Source organism: Aspergillus nidulans, chromosome I, assembly GCF_000011425.1.
Source record: "Aspergillus nidulans FGSC A4 chromosome I".
NCBI lineage: Eukaryota > Fungi > Ascomycota > Eurotiomycetes > Eurotiales > Aspergillaceae > Aspergillus > Aspergillus nidulans.
Genome location: NC_066257.1, coordinates 2,968,843 through 2,987,564, shown reverse-complemented (window position 1 = coordinate 2,987,564; position 18,722 = coordinate 2,968,843). Strand labels below are relative to the sequence as shown.

The 18,722-nt window shown below is 51.3% G+C and overlaps 5 protein-coding genes across 5 annotated transcripts, besides 1 other annotated feature; 3 read left to right on the top strand and 2 right to left on the bottom strand.

Annotated features, from left to right (window-relative positions):
• Positions 1-18,722: part of a sequence feature (contig 1.112 1..353724(1)) that runs on past both edges of the window.
• ANIA_06742 (putative salicylate hydroxylase) lies at positions 93-2,391 on the top strand (the record flags this gene model as incomplete). Its single annotated transcript, XM_659254.1, has 5 exons — positions 93-203; positions 259-384; positions 438-512; positions 560-1,397; positions 1,448-2,391. 5 exons carry the CDS (start codon positions 93-95, stop codon positions 2,389-2,391), a joined length of 2,094 nt encoding a protein of 697 aa, XP_664346.1.
• ddiA (putative DNA damage-inducible v-SNARE binding protein Ddi1) lies at positions 5,271-6,966 on the top strand (the record flags this gene model as incomplete). Its single annotated transcript, XM_659253.2, has 3 exons — positions 5,271-5,301; positions 5,351-5,929; positions 6,024-6,966. The coding sequence occupies 3 exons, from the start codon at positions 5,271-5,273 to the stop codon at positions 6,713-6,715; spliced, it is 1,302 nt and encodes a 433-aa protein (XP_664345.1). The 3' UTR covers positions 6,716-6,966.
• On the bottom strand, positions 7,053-8,230 carry ANIA_06740 (EXPERA domain-containing protein; the record flags this gene model as incomplete). The annotated part of the gene is made up of 5 exons (XM_050611109.1): positions 7,053-7,182; positions 7,212-7,376; positions 7,445-7,553; positions 7,760-7,954; positions 8,155-8,230. 5 exons carry the CDS (start codon positions 8,228-8,230, stop codon positions 7,053-7,055), a joined length of 675 nt encoding a protein of 224 aa, XP_050467164.1.
• On the top strand, positions 11,930-13,210 carry ANIA_06739 (TauD/TfdA dioxygenase family protein; the record flags this gene model as incomplete). The annotated part of the gene is made up of 3 exons (XM_659251.1): positions 11,930-12,612; positions 12,677-13,011; positions 13,098-13,210. The coding sequence occupies 3 exons, from the start codon at positions 11,930-11,932 to the stop codon at positions 13,208-13,210; spliced, it is 1,131 nt and encodes a 376-aa protein (XP_664343.1).
• ANIA_06738 (protein nup170) lies at positions 14,223-18,531 on the bottom strand (the record flags this gene model as incomplete). Its single annotated transcript, XM_659250.2, has 4 exons — positions 14,223-14,879; positions 14,958-15,551; positions 15,646-18,194; positions 18,249-18,531. 4 exons carry the CDS (start codon positions 18,529-18,531, stop codon positions 14,265-14,267), a joined length of 4,041 nt encoding a protein of 1,346 aa, XP_664342.2. The 3' UTR covers positions 14,223-14,264.

Here is an 18,722-nt window from a genome sequence, read left to right as displayed (position 1 = left end):
TTAAATAATCCTTCGTGCAGGTAACATAGCCACTACAGCTCAGTTCACATCCTCCTCATTATCACAGAGCGCTTCTGAACTGTACTACTAGGATGGGTAGTGCCGTAGAAACCGAGCAAGGCCTCCACGTCCTAATTGCAGGCGCTGGAATTGGCGGCCTTTCAGCTGCTATAGCATTACGACAGCAAGGACACCGCGTCGAGGTATGTCTCGTGAGTTGTCAGCAGGAACATCCAGCTTAGCACGCCAGATGAACAGCTCTTCGAGCGCTCCCGCTTCGCCAACGAGATCGGAGCCGCAATCCACCTTACACCCAATGCGAATGCCGCGCTTCTAAAGCTCGGAATTAATGCGACGACACTCGGTGCTGTGGAGTCTGAAAAGGTTCGTGAAAGCGTTGACTGAAAGGTTGCTAGTGTGCTGACGCACTGCGACAGCTCCGTGTCTTCCCTCCAAACGGGCCGGAGATATTCTCGTTGGACATCAAGAAGACTGCTGGTTTCTGGAGGCATGTAAGTTGCACGTTCCATAATTCTATGCATCAATAATGACCCTTCAGCGCTGGCTTCTCGTCCACCGGGCGCATCTCCATGAGGGCCTGAAAATTGCTGCTCAAGCTCCCGGCCCTGGAGTGCCTGCCAAACTACACACCTCCAACAAGGTAGTAGACATTGATCCCCACAGCGCAACTATCACCCTCGAAAACGGAGAAAAGGTAACTGGCGATATTGTTCTCGGCGCAGACGGCGTACACTCGGTCGCAAAGACGAAACTTTCTGGTGGAAAGAATATAAAAACCTTCAGCTCAGGAAAGAATGCCTTCCGGTTCTTGATTTCTCGGAAGGATGCACTGGATGACCCCGAGACAAAAGAACTCGTGAATGAGCCGGGAACATGGTACATGTTTGACAGCCCCGACCTTCGCGTTGTTGTGTATCCCTGTGCCAACAATGATCTGCTGAATTTCGTGTGCATCCATCCGGAGTCCTTGTCCAAGATCCACGATGGTTCTGAGTGGGATCAGGGTGCAAGCAAGGAATCATTGCTGGAGGTGTACAAGGATTTCAGCCCACAGGTCCGCAGATTGCTAGCGAAAGCTGACCCAACCACGTTGAAGGTGTGGCCGTTGCTTGACACCGATGACCTGCCTACGTGGGTGGAAGACCGACTTGCGGTCATGGGCGATGCTGCACATCCTTTCCTGCCGTACCGTGCGTCAGGCGGCGCAATGGCTATTGAGGACGCGGTCTCATTGGGCGTTATGCTTCACAAGGGTGTGTCTGTGGGAAGTATTTCTGAGCGGCTGAAGCTATATGAAAAAGCCCGCCGTACCCGCGCAACGACAATTCAGCAGTTGACACGAAAGAGCTCCCATGGGCCTCTCCCACCGTCGGAAGGTAGATACCCACTCCCCCTTTGGCTTGTACTGTCCGCGCTAACTGACCAGAAAAATCAATGACCGAGTATATCTACGGCCATGACGAACACGACCATAGCACCCAAATCCTGCGCAAACACCTCTGGGCACAAGAACCGCAAAAGTATTGGCGCCAGCCCATCGTCTTCGGGCCCATGCCCGGCCCGCGTCAAGATTTTATAGGCCGTAGCCGTCTGGACCGGTCCCTAAAATCTACGTTCCAAACAACCTCCATTCGGTTCAAAACCAGTCGAACACTCCTGCAAAACTTGCTCCCGAATGACTCGTGGTCCTTCTGCACGCCCAGCACGGTCGCCACTGCTACCTTCTCACAGACCCTGCTCAATGGTATGGACTGGCTCGGTGGCGGCGGATACCGCCATCTGGGTCTGTACATTGAGGGCGTGCAGTACACAAAGGCCAACGGTGAGGTCGTATCAGGGACATACCTGCCGATTCTATTTGAGACTCTAGCGGACCCGATTGTCAGCGGCCGTGAAGAGCTTGGGATGCCAAAGCTGTATTCTGCCCTTGAGGCGAATGAGCGCGAGGGCTCATATTACCTTCAAGCGAGCTGGCAGGGCGCCGTCTGGGGGCGGTTCCAGTGGGAAGGACTCGAGGACCAAGATCCGGCAACAACCGCCGGGCCAGGCGACAGTGGTGTCAACGGAGGCTTGCTTCTTCACCGCTACATACCCAAAGTTGGGAGAGACTGCAAGGGTCAGGCGGAGGTTGAGTATCCGGTGTTTGTCCCGAATGCAGATGAGAGCAAGATGCTGGTCTCAAAGGTAAACCGGGTTCGTACAGCTACAAGGGCTGCATTTGAGATTGATGGCCTTGGGTGGGAGGCTTTGCCAACGTTGCACCACATCATCGAGCGATTGGCCGAGATTCCAGTCGATGAGATTCTGTCGGCGAAAATTGTCGAGGGAGAGGGGGTGCCGGATGTGTCGTCTGCGCGCCGGATAGAGTGAGGACCACAACAAAGTGTGAATCCTTGTAATATTATATCCAGACGACGGACTAGAGGATTCTGATATCTGTACTGATAGTCATCTTTGAGAGGCGAAGGTGGTTGAGCAGGAGACGGAGGGGATTTAGTCCTCAGCAACCTTGGGCAATCGCTTTTCTCTCGGCACGGTAGTGCCAATCTCAGGACGTCTTCACGCTGCTTAGAATGCTTGTTTGCCTAGTTCCGCATGTGTGTGGCCGCTGTAAGACGTCATCGATCACCAGGACAATAAATTCCGCCCCAACGGAGATAAAATTCACTGAAAACAGCGGCCCTGTTGTGGCTAATCCTCCTGATCTTGTAATCAGACCAGACCTGACCATGCCACGTCGCACAACTTGCAAGTCAGTCACGTCAAACACCTTTCAGGCTCAGTTCCACAAGACCGTGGTGGCACTGATTCGGAGTAGGTAGTTGATAAGTCAACAATTGACATCATATCTTCAATTGCGAGGACGTTCCACGCAATTCGCAGCTTCGAAAATGTACAGTTTCGCTGATCGACGATGGACCCATCTGCCCACCACTCTAGACACGAGCTGTTGAGTGTTGTGCGCAGTGACACGACGCGTCTAGGTCGCGCCCAACAATAAATCCTTCGGCTCCCGACTCCTGGTCAGGTAAAAACTGGCAGATCCCCAATCACCTCCGTAATTACAGTAGAATAACCCAGGAGATGAATAGGCGAGGATGAGGAAGATGAAGTGAAGCCAGAAGCCAAAAGCGACCTGCGCGAGACGTGCATGGGCAATAAACTCACTGATGGACAATCAACTACCATTTGATCATCAGCAAGGCCGATCACAGCAAACCCCTTGACAAGAATGTACCCACCGATGTTCGAGATCCGGGCTCAACGTGTACGTTTATGACTTCTGGGTACGGTGTGTGGGAAGCCTTTCTTAATCCCGTCAGTTGACTTTATCGAGCAAAGTACAACTGGAAAGTACAGTGGATGTCCGCCAGACACCCTTCAAAATGTTTGTTCTCACCCTGTCCAACCACAGCCTTGCTAATCAGAACGATCGTAGGCTTGATGCAGATTCGGTGAAGTCAACTTCCGTTTTCTTGCTCAGATGTTCCTTCCATGCTGACCACCTTCAGATCCAAATCTTCTGAAGCTGGACAAGTCAATGACTCCGGCAACGTAATAGTCTTTTATCTTTGCTTGTCGACCAGCTGCGAGAGTAATTCAAGGCGGGCGACAAATAGCTCAACCTCTCCTATTTCGATCATTTTCTGACATATGCGGAAAGACCGCCATTAACCGAAGGGTCCTTCCAAGACTGACGAGCTTGTTAAGGCCATTAAATGAACCGGCTGACGCAATTAAGCTCTTTGTCCTTCTGCTGGCCGTGGTGTTGGCCCAGGCGTCCAGACTTTATGCCAGAAAGCACGTTCCTCTCTTCATCATCAGATGTAAGCTATGGGTGCCGATGCTTTGACGATACCTCTTGGATTAGTGCCCATCGCAAAGTACAGCTTCAGGGAAAAAGTCCGCTGGGCAAGAAGGAAATGGGCGCCATTAAACAAGACATGGCGACGCAGAAGGCAGAGACCCGTCGCGCCAAGCAGGCGCACGTGTATATTAATGTTTAAACATTGAATTCCAGAGCTGTAAGGCTAGAGCACTGCCGGATCATGCAAGAAAGGCACCCCGCCAGCCAACTCAATTGGCTCGCGCTGTATTCCGCTGTAGTCCAGATTCCAACATCTTACGGCCGAATTCTCCAGCTTCAATCTGAAAAATAGATCCAGGTAAAGATGGGCATAGTTATCACGCAGGACACCAAGCCAACTTGCACCTTTGTAGTTAGAATGAGCTTTGTCCTCTCCACGGTCTTCGTGATGCTCCCACCAAGTCTTAGGCCCAGCTGCTGGTAATCGAGTTAGCATATGCATGCGCGTTCAACGGCTAGCTCTGTCTGCACAGTACCAGAAACGGAAACCTCTCTGGATTTAGCGTACCTGCGGGCTATCTCTCCCATCGAAGGTCCCCTTCTCGTGCTTCTGGTTGGTGGTTGCCATTGCCTGGGAGGCTAGTCGTCGGTTCTAAGCAAGGAGATGCTCCGAGACGCTCATCGGCAATAGGCTAGTATGATTGTTCATATTTTGAGCCGTGCTGAACAAGTCGTTTCTTGAATTCGCCGACATAGTTGCAGTAATGGACGTTGCGACAAGAGTTGCGGTGTCCACGGATCTAGATATATAGCTGGCGCATCCGTTAAGGATCAACGAACTGTGCAACAGATATTTAATTAAAATTGGCTGGGATATCGTGAATAAGATGGCTTAATGAGATCGGAAGTGTTCCGTGTGGTGAGATTCTCGAACTTGTATAATGACGCATGTTGGCTGCCTGAGCGGTGACTTTCTCCTCCGCCCGCTGACCAGGAACCGCAACTCGACTCTTACTCTTACTCAACCCTTTGCGTTTCAGATACCCTGCGCTTCTCTCCCTTTCTATCGTATCTTCCCTTACTCTTACCTCAGCGTCTCCCTGTGTCTCTCTATCCTGTACCTTCTCTTTATATATCTTCACCTTCACCTCACTCCGAGAGGCTCGTGATCTCATCAGCTCCCCGCGTCGTTGTATCATATCAGACTGCCAACAACCTCATTCAGCCTCTTCGCTCTTTTCCGACTTTTCTCTCAGCCGCTTTCTTCGTCCATCCTCTGTACAATAGACTCTTTGCGAACGGGACTGGCCGTCGTACTCTTTATCTCCTGCATCATCACTCCCATCTCCGGTTTCCCCGCACCACTCGAGCTAGGCCACCACCATGTAAGTCACCCAGCGGACAATTCCTACCAAAATAGCCACGATAAGACTAGACTAACATGTCTTGTTCCTCTATACAGGCGCATTACAGTAAACGTGATACGACCGGACCAGGCGGACCTGGACCTCATCCCCCTAGTTGTCGGCCCGGACATGACAATCGAGCTCCTCAAAAGTATTGTCGAGAGCGAAACCTCCATACCGCCATCTTCCCAACGTCTTGTATATAACCAGCAGCTACTCGGCGATGACTCCAAAACACTCGAGCAGGTCGGAATCGGCGAGGGAGATATGCTAGGCGTTCATGTCACGCTACGTGGCGGTGCGCCATCGGTGCAGGGCCAGGCTCGACCGACAGGAATAGGCGGCACAAGTGGCGCTTCACATTCACAGCAGATCCAGCAGCGACGACAGCAACAAATTAATCCCGATCCCGAGATGATCCGACTACACATCTTAGGCGACCCCCGAGTGCGCGACGCCGTGCGACAGCGCAACCCCGAGCTGGCAGACGTCGCGCACGATCCGCACCGGTTCCGCGAAGTCCTCCTCACCCAGCAGCGGCTGGAGTCGCAGAGGGAGGCAGAAAAGGAAGCCCGCATTGCGATGCTGAACGCCGATCCTTTCAACCCGGAGAATCAGAAGGAGATTGAGGAGATTATCCGCCAAAATGCGGTCACAGAGAACCTGCATAATGCCATGGAGCATCATCCTGAATGTACGTTGACCCTTAGGTGAGGGGTGGTCTTCATGGCCGCCGGCCGGACCGCCCTGCATGAAGTTTGAGCACAGACCGCTAACCTGTGTCACAGCATTTGGCCGCGTGACAATGCTGTATATTCCCGTTGAAGTCAACGGCCATAAACTCAACGCCTTTGTCGACTCGGGTGCGCAAGTAACAATCATGTCTCCGGACTGCGCGACGGCGTGCAACATTATGCGCCTCGTCGACTCACGCTACGGCGGTATTGCGAAGGGTGTCGGAACAGCAAATATCCTCGGCCGCGTACACTCTGCCCAGATTAAGATTGGCGACATGTTCCTCCCTTGCTCGTTCACCGTCATGGAAGGGAAACACATTGATCTCCTGCTCGGTCTGGACATGCTCAGACGGCATCAGGCGTGCATTGATTTAAGACGAGGTGCGCTTGTCATACAAGACCAAGCTGTCCCGTTCTTAGGCGAGGCAGATATTCCCAAGCACCTCCTCGAGGAGTTTGAGGATGAGCCTGTCATTAAGGGCGCGGATGGCGCGGAGGTCGGCGCGCGGACTGGCGCCGTTACACACCAAGCTGGCGGCAGTACTCCTGCTCCTGGACCTAGCTCGGCTGCGAATGCAACGGCTTCATCTTCTCGTCCGGCTGCCGTGCATAGACCGTCGCCGCGCTGGCCGGAGGCGTCAATTGCAAAAATCACAGAGCTGGGGTTCACCCGTGAGGAAGCGACGCGTGCGCTGGAGGCCGCGAACGGAGACTTAGACGGGGCGATAGGGTTTCTGATATGATTGATATGATTGATTCCATTCCGAGACAAAGGCTAGTGGCGATGTTGAGTTGGAGTTTGAGTTACCGACTACGGGGAATTGGTACGACGTGTTCCATTAAGGCAGTGCTTACCTTTTATGATTCATGGCTAGCAACTATATGATAGACCTGCCGAGCTACTGTTTCGCCGGCACTGTGTATTGGGCATCAGTCCTTCCAGACCATCCCACTGTCTGGCATTGCATACAAAATAACATTATATATTTCCGGACACTTTCTCCTCCCCGTTTAGTTGGTTTCGCGGGATCAAGGTCAGTGCCAGGATGCCATCCCCATTGGCGTAGTAACCAAAACGTCTTATTCATTCGTAATCTCACAGTCATCAATGTTACTGTAGAGTATGGCTAGATGTGAATGAAGTGTATATAACAATGCAATAATTGTAGTGCATGCGTCCCTCTTTTCCACATCCGACATACGTGCTCCACTAACAAAAAATCATGATAATACACTTACCACACGGTATGGCTTGCCCTTGTACTCAAGTGCTCAGCAGGAGCTATGATGTTGCGCGGGGGAAGATAAAGAGAAAACGCCGATACGATCACTCCCGTTTCGACTTGTCCAGCCTCAGGAGGCTCGACCGAATCCGCCCGAACATATCTAAGGCCATAAACGCCCCTATGATAAAGTAAAAATTAGCTCAAGCTTCGAGACTCCGAGCTCTTAAGATGGTGGGGCTAGCGTACCAAGCGCAACGTAAGGGCCGTAAAGCGCGGTTAAATTTTGTTTTTCGGCGGCGGTGCGGTCCTCCCACGACCAAACCTCGAACAGACAGGTCAAGGATGTGATGAATGACTGGAAGCCGAACACAAGCAGGTGAACTGGGACCAGAGGATCATCTAGCAAGTTGAGAATCCGGATTAGCCAGCTATCAGGATCAAAAGATATCTGTCACGGAATACGAGGCTGGAACCGCCGCAGTTACAACTAGGGCTAGCTCGCATGGTCCTCAATGACTCCTGTACAGAGTACTCCGTAGGGCTTAGTGTGGGTCGATGTACCTCTCAATAGGGCGCCGAGGGCCCAGATACTCAGCGGAACATGATACAATATCTCCATCCAGATGTAGGAAGTAAACCATGCTGGAACAGAGTCTTCAAAGAACTTATCCCGGTATGTAGCAGTGTAAAAATCACGAAGTTGGCGAGAGACGGCATTGTCAAGTAGACCGGGGAGGACGGGAACGGCGTCAACCACTATTGAGCAATGTCATACCACTCGGGCGTTAGCAATCCGTACGTAGACTATCCGTAGAAGTTTCTGCATCTGGCTGCACCTTGGTAGATGGTGTCCAGCGTCGTCAATCAGCCAAATTGTGCCGTTTGGGCAGTGGAAATGGTCTGTCTTGTGGAGGAGACCGGAAGCATGGCTGCGGGGACCTAGGAGAACAACTCACAGAAGATGATAGGAATGTGGATTGCGAAGAACCCAAAATAGACTAGGTCGCGTTTCCGGTTCCAAAGCGAGGTCATACTTGTCTGACAGGCGGGTCCTGGTTCGGAACGAACGAAGAAACGATATGCAGGAGTTGGAGACGATAGGTGGTGATTCAAGTCATCAAAAGCGTGGTGAAAGCTCCGACTCACAACGCGCCCAAGAAAAGACGAAGGCGCGTAGTCATGTGATTCCGTGCCGGGCTAGGACTTGGGCTGGAGGAAAAAGCAACGCTCTCTTCTAGTCTTAACACCCAAGGCCGAGATGCAAGTACCGCCGAAGGCCCGCCGTTCACCAGATCCAAATCGGTGGAAGACCGGCAGAGATAAGGCAGGCCTCGGGCCATAATTGCTTTTTCGACTCACGCGTCTCGAAGGTCCCTAAACATAGCTTATCCTTAGCTGCGTGGATCGCGCGAATGTACGCAATCTGCTCCTCGCGGTAAGTAAAGTTTAGCGTCTAGCCTAAACATTGGAAGCCTTCACTTTGCTTTTTCGCCCGGCTTTTGGCTCTTGTAGTATATTCTAACATTGCAATTTGGCTCAGATAATGGTCTGCCCTCGCTGCCCAAGAAACAGAATCCATGACCTAATGCAAATTCCCAGAGAGCGCGATCATCCTTCGTCCATGGCTTCGCACCTACTGCGGGATCGATTGTTCAAGAAAAGCCCCTCACCGCAACTTTGAACTGACAATTAGATGCCGGGTTCCATTGCGGTTTCGGCTCATGAGAATGACTCGCTGGCGCTCAGCATGACGACAGGGCCGAAGGTACTCACAGACCATCGGCTCTCGAGTCGACCGGTCTCAAAGTACGTGCTGATCGGGCATACGCTCCTGGCAATCGGCTTGACTCAGTAATACCGCCAAGATACTGCAGGGATTAGTGCTCTGGCCACTTTCAGGGCGAAGGATAGTATCATCCAATGTGTTTCTCGAATTCGACCAGACAGTCAGACTACCGCATGGATGCTGCATGCGGGATGCAGCTAGTCTCCCCGAGCCTAGCATTCACACTGGATTACCTCAGGTTTGTGGTCCTTGGAGTCTTGCACTAGTGCTTGCCTTCGAGATTGGGACGGTGCTAGGCCCGCTTTCGGATCCTTGGGGCAAGCCACGGGAACTTCACATTTAGTGTCAAAGCTATGAACACTCGGTCCAATGATAGAGTTGTTCTCGAACATAGCATCGAATCCATGTGGATCCTTTCAACGACCCGAAGGGCCGAAAGGTACCTGAAAGGACGTTTTCTCGGGACTTGGATGCGGGCCCTGGAGTAGACGTACGAAGCCGTTTACGAATGACGGCGTTCCAGGGTTGTCACTTTTTGCCTATCTGGCATCACCCAGTTTCCCTTCATCAAGGATGCTGATCCTTCGAGGTTTCCTTTGCAGCACCTCGATCAACCAGTTCCCGCCCTGGTTCGAGGAGCAGCCGAGATCGTCTTGGACTGCCCGTTTGAATCCACATTGGACTACCGACGTAGCACGAATCGATATCATCAACCGATGGAGAGTTTACACAATATGGTGGATACACGGGCTGATTTGATTTTGATTCTGCAGCCTCAATTGAGATGTCATCTGCACTTGGCCCGTGAGACCATTATGCCAGCAATTGATTTGGCTTTGGATTCTGGCATGCAAGTGAATTTCGCCTTCCGGTATTATATTTTCCTCAGAATCAAACTTTCGTCTCGTTTTTCGGTCAGCGTCGGCAAGTCTTCGAACAAGATCAAAGGAGAGATTCCATGTAGCTTAGGCGCTCTTCTGGGGCCGAAATCAATGATGTATACTTTCTGACTCCACCGTCAGGATTCAGGAATAATCTACCGGGTGGGTACCCCAAGATAAACCACGGACATTGGACTGGAAACCCGAAATGAGATGGGGTTACGAGGGTCGCAGGCTCACAGGATGCTTGGCTTGAAACAAGCGCGCCTGCTTTCTCTGTCTCTGTTAAATTCACCAGCAGCCAATGGTATCGACTATTCAGGCCAACCATCACAAGGATCATGATAGCGCACCCTCCGAGAGACCACTAACAGCCGTCGGCTAAGCAAACCCGTGTGCAACCCTAGATTTCGTCTCGTCTCACTATAGAGCGAGCCTATCAGGAAATGAAGCTGTCGTTTCATCAGAGCTTTTTGCGGGTTTAGGGGAAGTTACAGTGTTTTCCTGGGAGCCCGCGACCTCGGTGAAATGAACTATCCGAATTAGAAAGGACGATCTCCGACTTTTCCCCAATCAAATGAGGTAACAATAAAACGGCCAGATACGATATTGATTTACCTCCCCACTGCTCCGTACTAACGTGGCACGGAATAGTTCCGGAGGACCACCTGCATTTACCTTATCAATCAGGAAATGGAAATACTTACAATCCACCAACCGAAGCAATGGAAGATCTGATGCAGTGTCGCAACGCCATTGAACCAGGCTTTTGATGCAAGGAAAATGATAAACTGATTGTGCTACGTATGTGGAACATACCTTGTCTACCATCGAGGCCACTGTAGCACAGGGCAGAAGCACGCCTTGCTCGGAACTTACCATCTTCTCACAAGCCATGTAAGGACTAATGCAAGATAGCAAAGCTACAGCAAGCTGCAGCTGCTCTCTCAAATCTTGGGCAGCTAGTTACTGCACAGAAAGGGCTCGTTCAGCGATCCAGAACCAGCCCGCTCCGGCGCGAGAAACAGGCTCAGCAGCTCGAAGATATTGGGCCAACATGCATCCTAACTTTACGGTCCCACTTAATCATCCTTCTGCGGTTTTGGCTCCTTATCGGTCGCTCAAATTGCATCAGAGAGCGGTGAAGTTCCCGGCATTGATGGGATGAACGCTGGAGAGCCAATCCCCCGGAAGACGCCGGCAGCAGGGAGTTGAAGGTGCTTAGTCGCGCATCGTCAAACCAAGATCCAATCATCCCGATGATCGCATCCATGAGGTATCTAGTTTGGGACAGCTGTTCGTTCGCGGATTGCACAAGTTATGTGCCGACGATGAGCCGTTGAAAGCCTTTTCCTTTGACCGCCTCTCTTCCGGCCTCTTGTGACAATCGCGGACTCAAGTCCGTATGGGTGATTCCAGCTCCTTTCATCCAGATTCCTCCATTCGTCTTTCCGTCCTGTTTATTTTGGCAGATTTCGACTTCTGTCGAGTCCCTCCTTTCATTTGAGTGGTCCATTTCCCTGCCGCTGCCCCTCATCCGCCCCCCTTTACGACTTCCGTTTCAGTGTTGTATGTCGTCTGCCCGGCCGCCGATGGCACCCCTGCTCGCCATGGTATTGCGGAAAACAGCTCATCTGCGCATTCTCATCTCGAGCTGACCGGCCCGGAGATGAAGAGAGAGTAGTCTAGGCGAAACTACCCGGTGGATGCGATGATGGTGCTGCAACTATTATCAGACCATCCGCTTAGCCATGTTTCCTCTAAAGATGGAGCTGCTTTATCGCAGGGCGATGACGAGTTTGTGCTGCGTTAATTAATATTTATTGATCCTCGTCCTCCATCATCTGGAACCCGTCTGCTTTATCTTACTCTTCTCAGTTCCTTATAATTGACCAAGGTCCATTAATTCTTGACCCTTCTTCTTCTCCCTTGTGTCTCAGTCTATACTTCTCGTATCGCCAAAGAAGTAGCTTCTTCTCTGCGCCCTTCTCTTTATTGGTCCTATACATAACGGAAGACCCTGAGGTCTTTTAACGACACCTGAAACGGCATAAAATTCTCACAATGCCTTCCTCCGCCCCTGTTTTGAGACCTAAAAAGGCGCAGCCGGTCGCAGCACATAAAGAGCAGGAACCTATCAGCTACGACATCAATATCCCATACGTGGATGTTTCAAGAGAGAACCACCTGCGAACAAGGTATCCCGAATATCTTCCGACATGGGATAAGCTCTGGTTCGATCCGCTTCCTTACTTCGATTATGAGGACCCTGCGCTGCGAGTCAAGGACAAATCCAAGCCCAACCTGCTGACCCCGAATGTGAAAGTCACGGATATTCAGCCCCGAATTGGCAGCGTTCTTGAAGGCGTGCAACTGAGCCAACTTTCTGCGGCCGCTAAGGATGAACTGGCGCTTCTTGTCTCGGAGCGCAAAGTTGTCGCTTTCCCCAATCAAGATCTGATTGATGCCGGCCCCGCCGCCCAAGCGGCATTCATGAGCCACTTTGGCAAACCAAACTACCAGCCCGTATCCGGTACTGTGCGCGGTTATCCTGGTTTCCATATCATTCACCGCGATGGAAACCGCGAGGAAATCTGTCGCTTTTTGGAACAGCGCACAACTACCACCCTTTGGCATCAAGATGTGAGCTATGAAATTCAACCGCCTGGCTATGTCATGTTGGGACTCCTTGAAGGACCCGAAGTTGGAGGCGATACGGTTTTTGCTGCGACCGATTTGGCTTATAAGTGAGTCTGCCTAAGTATTTTTCGTGCAAAGTCCCGTATATGCAGAGCTAACGCTGCAGTACAGGCGTTTGTCCGCTACCCTCTGCTCGTGGCTCGACACTCTAAGCGCAGTCCACTCGTCCGCGAAGATGATCAACCATGCCCGCCTTACTGGTGGCTTGGTGCGTAAAGACCCCGTCGACACCGTTCACCCGCTTGTGCGCATTCACCCTGTAACTGGAGAAAAATGTCTATGGTTCAACGGCGAATTTATTACCAAGATTCCCGGCCTCAAAGAACCAGAGCAACGCTGGTTGCTTGATTTCCTCATGCAGCATATCGTCTCCGGGCACGACTTCCAGGCTAGAGTACGATGGCAACCCAAGACCATCGTCATTTTCGACAACAGAAGCACCATCCGTAAGTCATTTCGGTTTTTCGTTCCTCCATGCATTAGCTTCAAACGCAGTGGAACTGGCAAACTAACTAATCATTCATTCCTCTAGATTCGGCTATTGTTGATTATATCGACGATGATTACGGCGCGAAACTCCGCCATATCTTCCGCCTGTGCGCACTGGGCGAAAAGCCGATTCCCGTTTACGACGAATTCGAATGATCAATTCGAGCGTCTTCTTATCTTTCTCCCACCGCTGCCGACTTTCTCTATTTTGCCGGGAGTTTTCCCGGAATAATAACACCACACATCAAGGGCTAACTCATCATAACTCTATCGATATTAATTACGCCCACTCTTTCGCGCCCTCGGTCGGATTGCTTAATTCGCATGCATGCCGCTGGTCCCGCATGTGCCATTTGCCCTTTTCTTTTGCTTATCGCGCTTTCGTTGATACCTCGGTCCGGTTTGTGATAGACGGTTTTCATGAATTTACCTGCTTTCTAATTAGTCTGCGAATCGATTTATCTTTCCGGTTTTTTTTGGTCCTAGACATTGTTTCCCTTTGCCTTCTTCCCCGTTTGGTTTTTTTGTTCTTAGTTTTCTGCTACCCCAAAATCCTCGTGTTTGTGATGTCCATATTCATGCCAACACATAGACCTTTATGATTTACTTTAAATTTTTTCTTTCTATTCGCTATTTTTCTCTTTTTATTTAGCCTTTCGCTTGAGGCATTGCAAACTACATATTTCCTGACTTATTCAGCAATATTTTGTAGTGACGGTGCTAGTAATCCTTAATAAAGAAATAATGTGATCAGTATTGTCGCGCATTCTTAAAATCTGCATATTTGGTGTGCTTTCGATATGAGTTTGATCTGAGTGACATACAACATACGACGCGGCCAGTTTTCATGGTTGACATATAGTCCGAGAACGGAAGGAAAAGGAAGTAAATCGGCTTAGGGACGTCTACCAGCTTAGTCCACTGGTCAATATTGGAGGACACGTACATGGCAAGCGCCGGTAGGAGAAGGCGAATATCCGGTGAATATGCAGCAGCCTTGCTATTTCACAATTGGAGAATGAGTATACGGATAGGTAGATCGCAGCAACCAGCAGCGATTTCATCGCATCAACAAGTGTGCTAAGGATCTGCTAACCAAACAATACGAGTAAGAATCGAGAAATCGTACGAACGAATGGCCTTTACACACGTAACCTAACTATTGTATAACCTGACCTATCTCGCCCAAACCCCCAAAGTTGCAGACTAACTACCTCAAAATGTTGTTTATCCTAGCGCGCAGCTCATGCGCAACAGCCATCTGCTCCGCACTAATCCCACTCTGTTGTAAAAGCGTTAACATCTCTTCTATCCGCTCCGCAATAAGGTCACTGCCGAAGACAACACCGCCAAGGCGAACGGTATCATGGAACCAATGCTCGATGGTATAAAGCAAATCCCTGGCGATGATCTTTCGATTACTACCGTGGAACGGCGCCTCATCGATATAGTACATTGATTCGAGGACGCTGTAAATCGTTTCGTGCGGGACACCGAGGTCGAAGAAAGTGTCGATGACCCATGTGGGCGGGCCGACATTGCGCTGGTGTTCAAGAGCGTAGCGCTCAAGCATGGGGAGTAAGATGGGAATTGGGAAGACGGCGTCGGACATGCGCAGGCGCGCGCCTAGGGAGCGGAGCTTGTCGATGACAGCCTCGTAGGGCTGTGGACCGGCGGAGCCCCGGGCAACGGCCTCGTCGTGCAGGGTTTGAAGGAGGTGCTGCCATGTGGCGCGGACATCGGCGGGGTTACGGTAGTCGGCTATGTAGAAGATTTGCAGGCAAATGTCGTAGTAGCTCGCGACGTCGGCGTATTGATTGAACATCTGATTTTGTCAGTCATGCACACGTGGGGTCGGTGAAAGATTTGAAACAAGCGTGGGGGTGAACGTAGGATTACATACAGTAGAAACCTCCATGATGGGGCCATCCACTTCTTCCACAGCCCTGGCTTTTGCATCAGGGTCGAGACGTGTGTCGTCCTTAAGCCTCTGCAAAAGGTCATCTTGGACGTTTGCCACGTCGATGAGGTTGGAAACTTGTTGCAGCAAGCGTTGTCGGGCCTGTCGTCCCACGTCTTGCGTGAAGGTCGACGCGTTAGCCCGTGCTTGGCCGAGGTACTCTATTCTCCGACTGAGAGGGAGGACAAAGGAACTTTGGGCGAGCTCTAATTGAACCTGCGCGGCCTCAAAAAAGCGCTCGGATTGGGTGTAGTACCGCCAAAGGAGATCCGCGTGCGAAATGTCATCGGTTGACTTCCGCTTGAGGTACTCGACGACGTAAGGAGACTCGGATCGCAGTAGTCGGTCACTCCACCCCTGCTCCAGGTACCAATCGTATAAGCTTGTCAGGAAAACTTGGTCTTCGGAGACTGCGATGATTCCATAGGCCTCGTTCTTGCGTTTAGCGATCGTTGTTAATTGTCCGTCAACGACGCCAGGGTCCTGGGCCGCAAGGTTGTCGACTGCAAGAACAACCTTGAATATGAGGTCGTAACACTGCTTTCGGAATAGGTAATACTCTTTCCGAGGGTCCTAAGCAAAGTACTGGTTAGCGGCCAATGCGATATGGTAAGGGCCATTCCTCTCTTACCGATGAAGGCTGGCCGTCCATCATCCATCCCAACCCCAAATTCGCTTTGTCTGATCGGCCAGCGACATTCAAAGCAAGTTGAATTGCACCAGCGAAGAATTGGTTGGAAATGTAACTTTCTACCGCAGGCACCAAATAATCCATGGGCAGATTTTCCGATACTTGCTGAAACAGGTGCAAACTTTCATTCAACAGGTTGCGGCCCAGTTCCGAGTTGAAGCCGGCTTCTGTAGCCCGTTTAAGCAACTCCTGCGCTTTGAAGATGACCACATCTTCAGAACTGCAGAAGCTACCACATCGCCGACGCAGAGCATCCGCTACCGTCTCGACATTGGCTCCCTTAGCTATGTTTCTGTTCACAATACCCTTCACGAGCTCTTTTGCGATATCGTGACCCTTGGTGGTGCTGAAAAGCTCCTCGTATGTTAGCTTCAGGAATCTTTGTTTCGACTCCTCTGGTAATAATGCGACGATCTCTTCCACCTTCTCATCGAACAAAACTGTCACAAACGAGATGCCCTCTATGGTGTGAGATACCAATTGGACAAGCGAGTGAAGTGCCCGATGCTCTGCCTGGAGCTCAAGTTCTTCCTGCTTCGTCGACACGCGCGCAAGAGCCTCTGGGCCACTTAGTCCTTCAATAAAGCTCTTGTTCGTCTTGAAGAACTCTTGTAAAGCGGACAGATCGTGCTGGATGGCCAACAATTTAGCACGTGGGAAGGAAGGTGAGATTGTTTGCGCTCCACCGGGCCCACCGCCAACAACTGCTACTTCCTTCTTCCACACCGACCGTAATAGTCTTGAGATGTAGAGAGCAATGCCCGCATGTCTGGGTGACGGAACGACAGTATCAATAGCAGGAGTTGAATTATCAGCAACAGCATTTTCGTTCAGCGTTGGCCGGCCACCATAATCGATGAAAACCTTACGAGCGAACTCGAGGACATCCGGATCGTTGATCTTTGACAACCGAGAATCTGTAGAGACCTCCACACCCTGTCCACATGCAACAGCAAGGGCAGTCGCAAGTGTTTCGCTGCGCCCGTAAGTGCGAATAAAGTTCTTGATCTCGCCCTCGAGTCCCTCTTCGCCTCCACTGCCCCCGTTACGCACCAAGGCAGCGAATATATCAACAAGGCGCCTCCTGCGAAACACATGAATACCAGTATTTGTTAGGATAGCAATTTCTGCAGAAGGATTCTCGAATTGCACAGCAAGCTCGTTACCGAACCCACTGGGGGTTGCTGAAGCCGGTGTGGTCGGTGAGCTAAGTCCAATGTCCTCCATCCTGCTGCCCAACGACAGCCATATGCCGGTTTCGGCCGCTTTCCCCGGGATGACATTCTCTTGGGACCGAGCAACACGTCCGGAGTCCGGGGCCGATATAAATAGCGTATCTGACTTTTGTGTACTGTCCTGGCAGGTGAAACAGAAAAAGTAACCTGGAGGGTAACGCACGGAAGATGAGGTGGGATCGAGAGTGTGAATTGGAACCCTGGTGGCTGCTAGCGAGGGTTGAAAGCGCGACTGTCCTTGGTATGCGGGGGCCGAGCTGTCGAAAGGCGGCGTCTTCACATAATGAGCCTGCATGCTTGTCGGGGCATTGGCGCCGTTGGGTGCAGGTGACCAGCTGTAGGAACCGGTAGCACTCAGGTAAATACGATAACCTGTGGCGGTAGTGGCCATCAGGTGGTATCTTGACGCTTCTGCCGCCGGAATTGGGCTAATTGAAACAATCCTCACTTTCGAGTTCAACGCCTGGTTAGAGGCAATTATGTGGCCAATATTGGCGTAGATATCGAGGGCTGGTTTCGTTATGGCCAGAGCAACGGACCCGTCAGCCCGCAAATGGAATACTCTAATTGTGGACGCCGAGGATAGTGTATAGAGCAGTCGCCTGGAGTCATCCATCACCATTTGCACGACTTGCTCTGACGGCCTCTGCGTGAAGCTTAGAGATGGTGCTAACTGTGAGATGCGCGAGCTCGTATGGTTGATCTTGGAGCATCGACCCTGGAACCACTTCTCCTCTTGCTGATACGTAAGCTCATAAACATCGTTATCAGAGGAACCGGCGAAGAAAATACGGCCGGTCGCGTCCGACGAGGCAATAATGTGAATGTCTAATCCACGGACAGACGTAGACATTCCTGTTTGGTATAGCGTCACTTGATAGCTACCTCCGGGCGTTGGCTCACACTTCATGCCCAGTAGAAGAACCTCTGCAGTTGTTGATATGACAAGCAAATGGGTAATGCTGGGAAGAAACACTCCTGGACGCGGCTTCGCCAATTTGACCGCATTAATACTATTCGGTTGGTCCTCGAAACCCACTAGTTGAGGATTGGTATGCGTGTAATCCCAAAGGTACAATGCGTTATCGATGGCAACCCACGCGTGGTTCAGCTCCGCCAGAAGTCCCATGCTGGTAGACACCTGCGCTAGGTTGTATTGGTCGAATATCTGGTCGGGGATATTGTACATCCTGACTTTCTGGAACGGTGCCCATGTTGACGACACGGGAATGTCATAGTCGGATGAAAAGCCCTCTGTACTCGGGTTGTCAGTCTAGGGTGTAGAAACAGCTCGTCACGTCTACTTACGAGACAAATAGCTGTCCAGGTCGGGGTACCGAGCCTCCTGTGTAAGCGTGTCATTGATGGTCCGCGCTGCACGCTCTTCAGTGTTCAGATTCTGAGGTGCCGGTTTTATTGACGGAGGAAGCCTGGGAAGCACGGGCTGACCAGCATCACTTGGGGGTTGCGCCGTCTGTTGGGCTGAATTGGATTGCGGCGGGTTCAGCGCATTGCCAGGGGCAGGTGTCTGGAAGAAGGCGCCAGGCAGGGGCCTCTGAGGCGTCACTGGCGGAAGACTGGGGTAGGACATTGTGCAGTTTCAGAGCCGTCCGAGCCTTGAAGGCGATCGCGCTCCCCGGCGTCGAAGATATCCGCGCAGCGCGAGGTCGGGAAGAGAAGTAATTTTGAAAAACTGGAGGCCGGGGAGGGAAGGCAGGTAGAAAAGGGAAATACACATGAATTAATGAGGAATGATAATCCTCAAGCTGTGTGTTGCCGTTG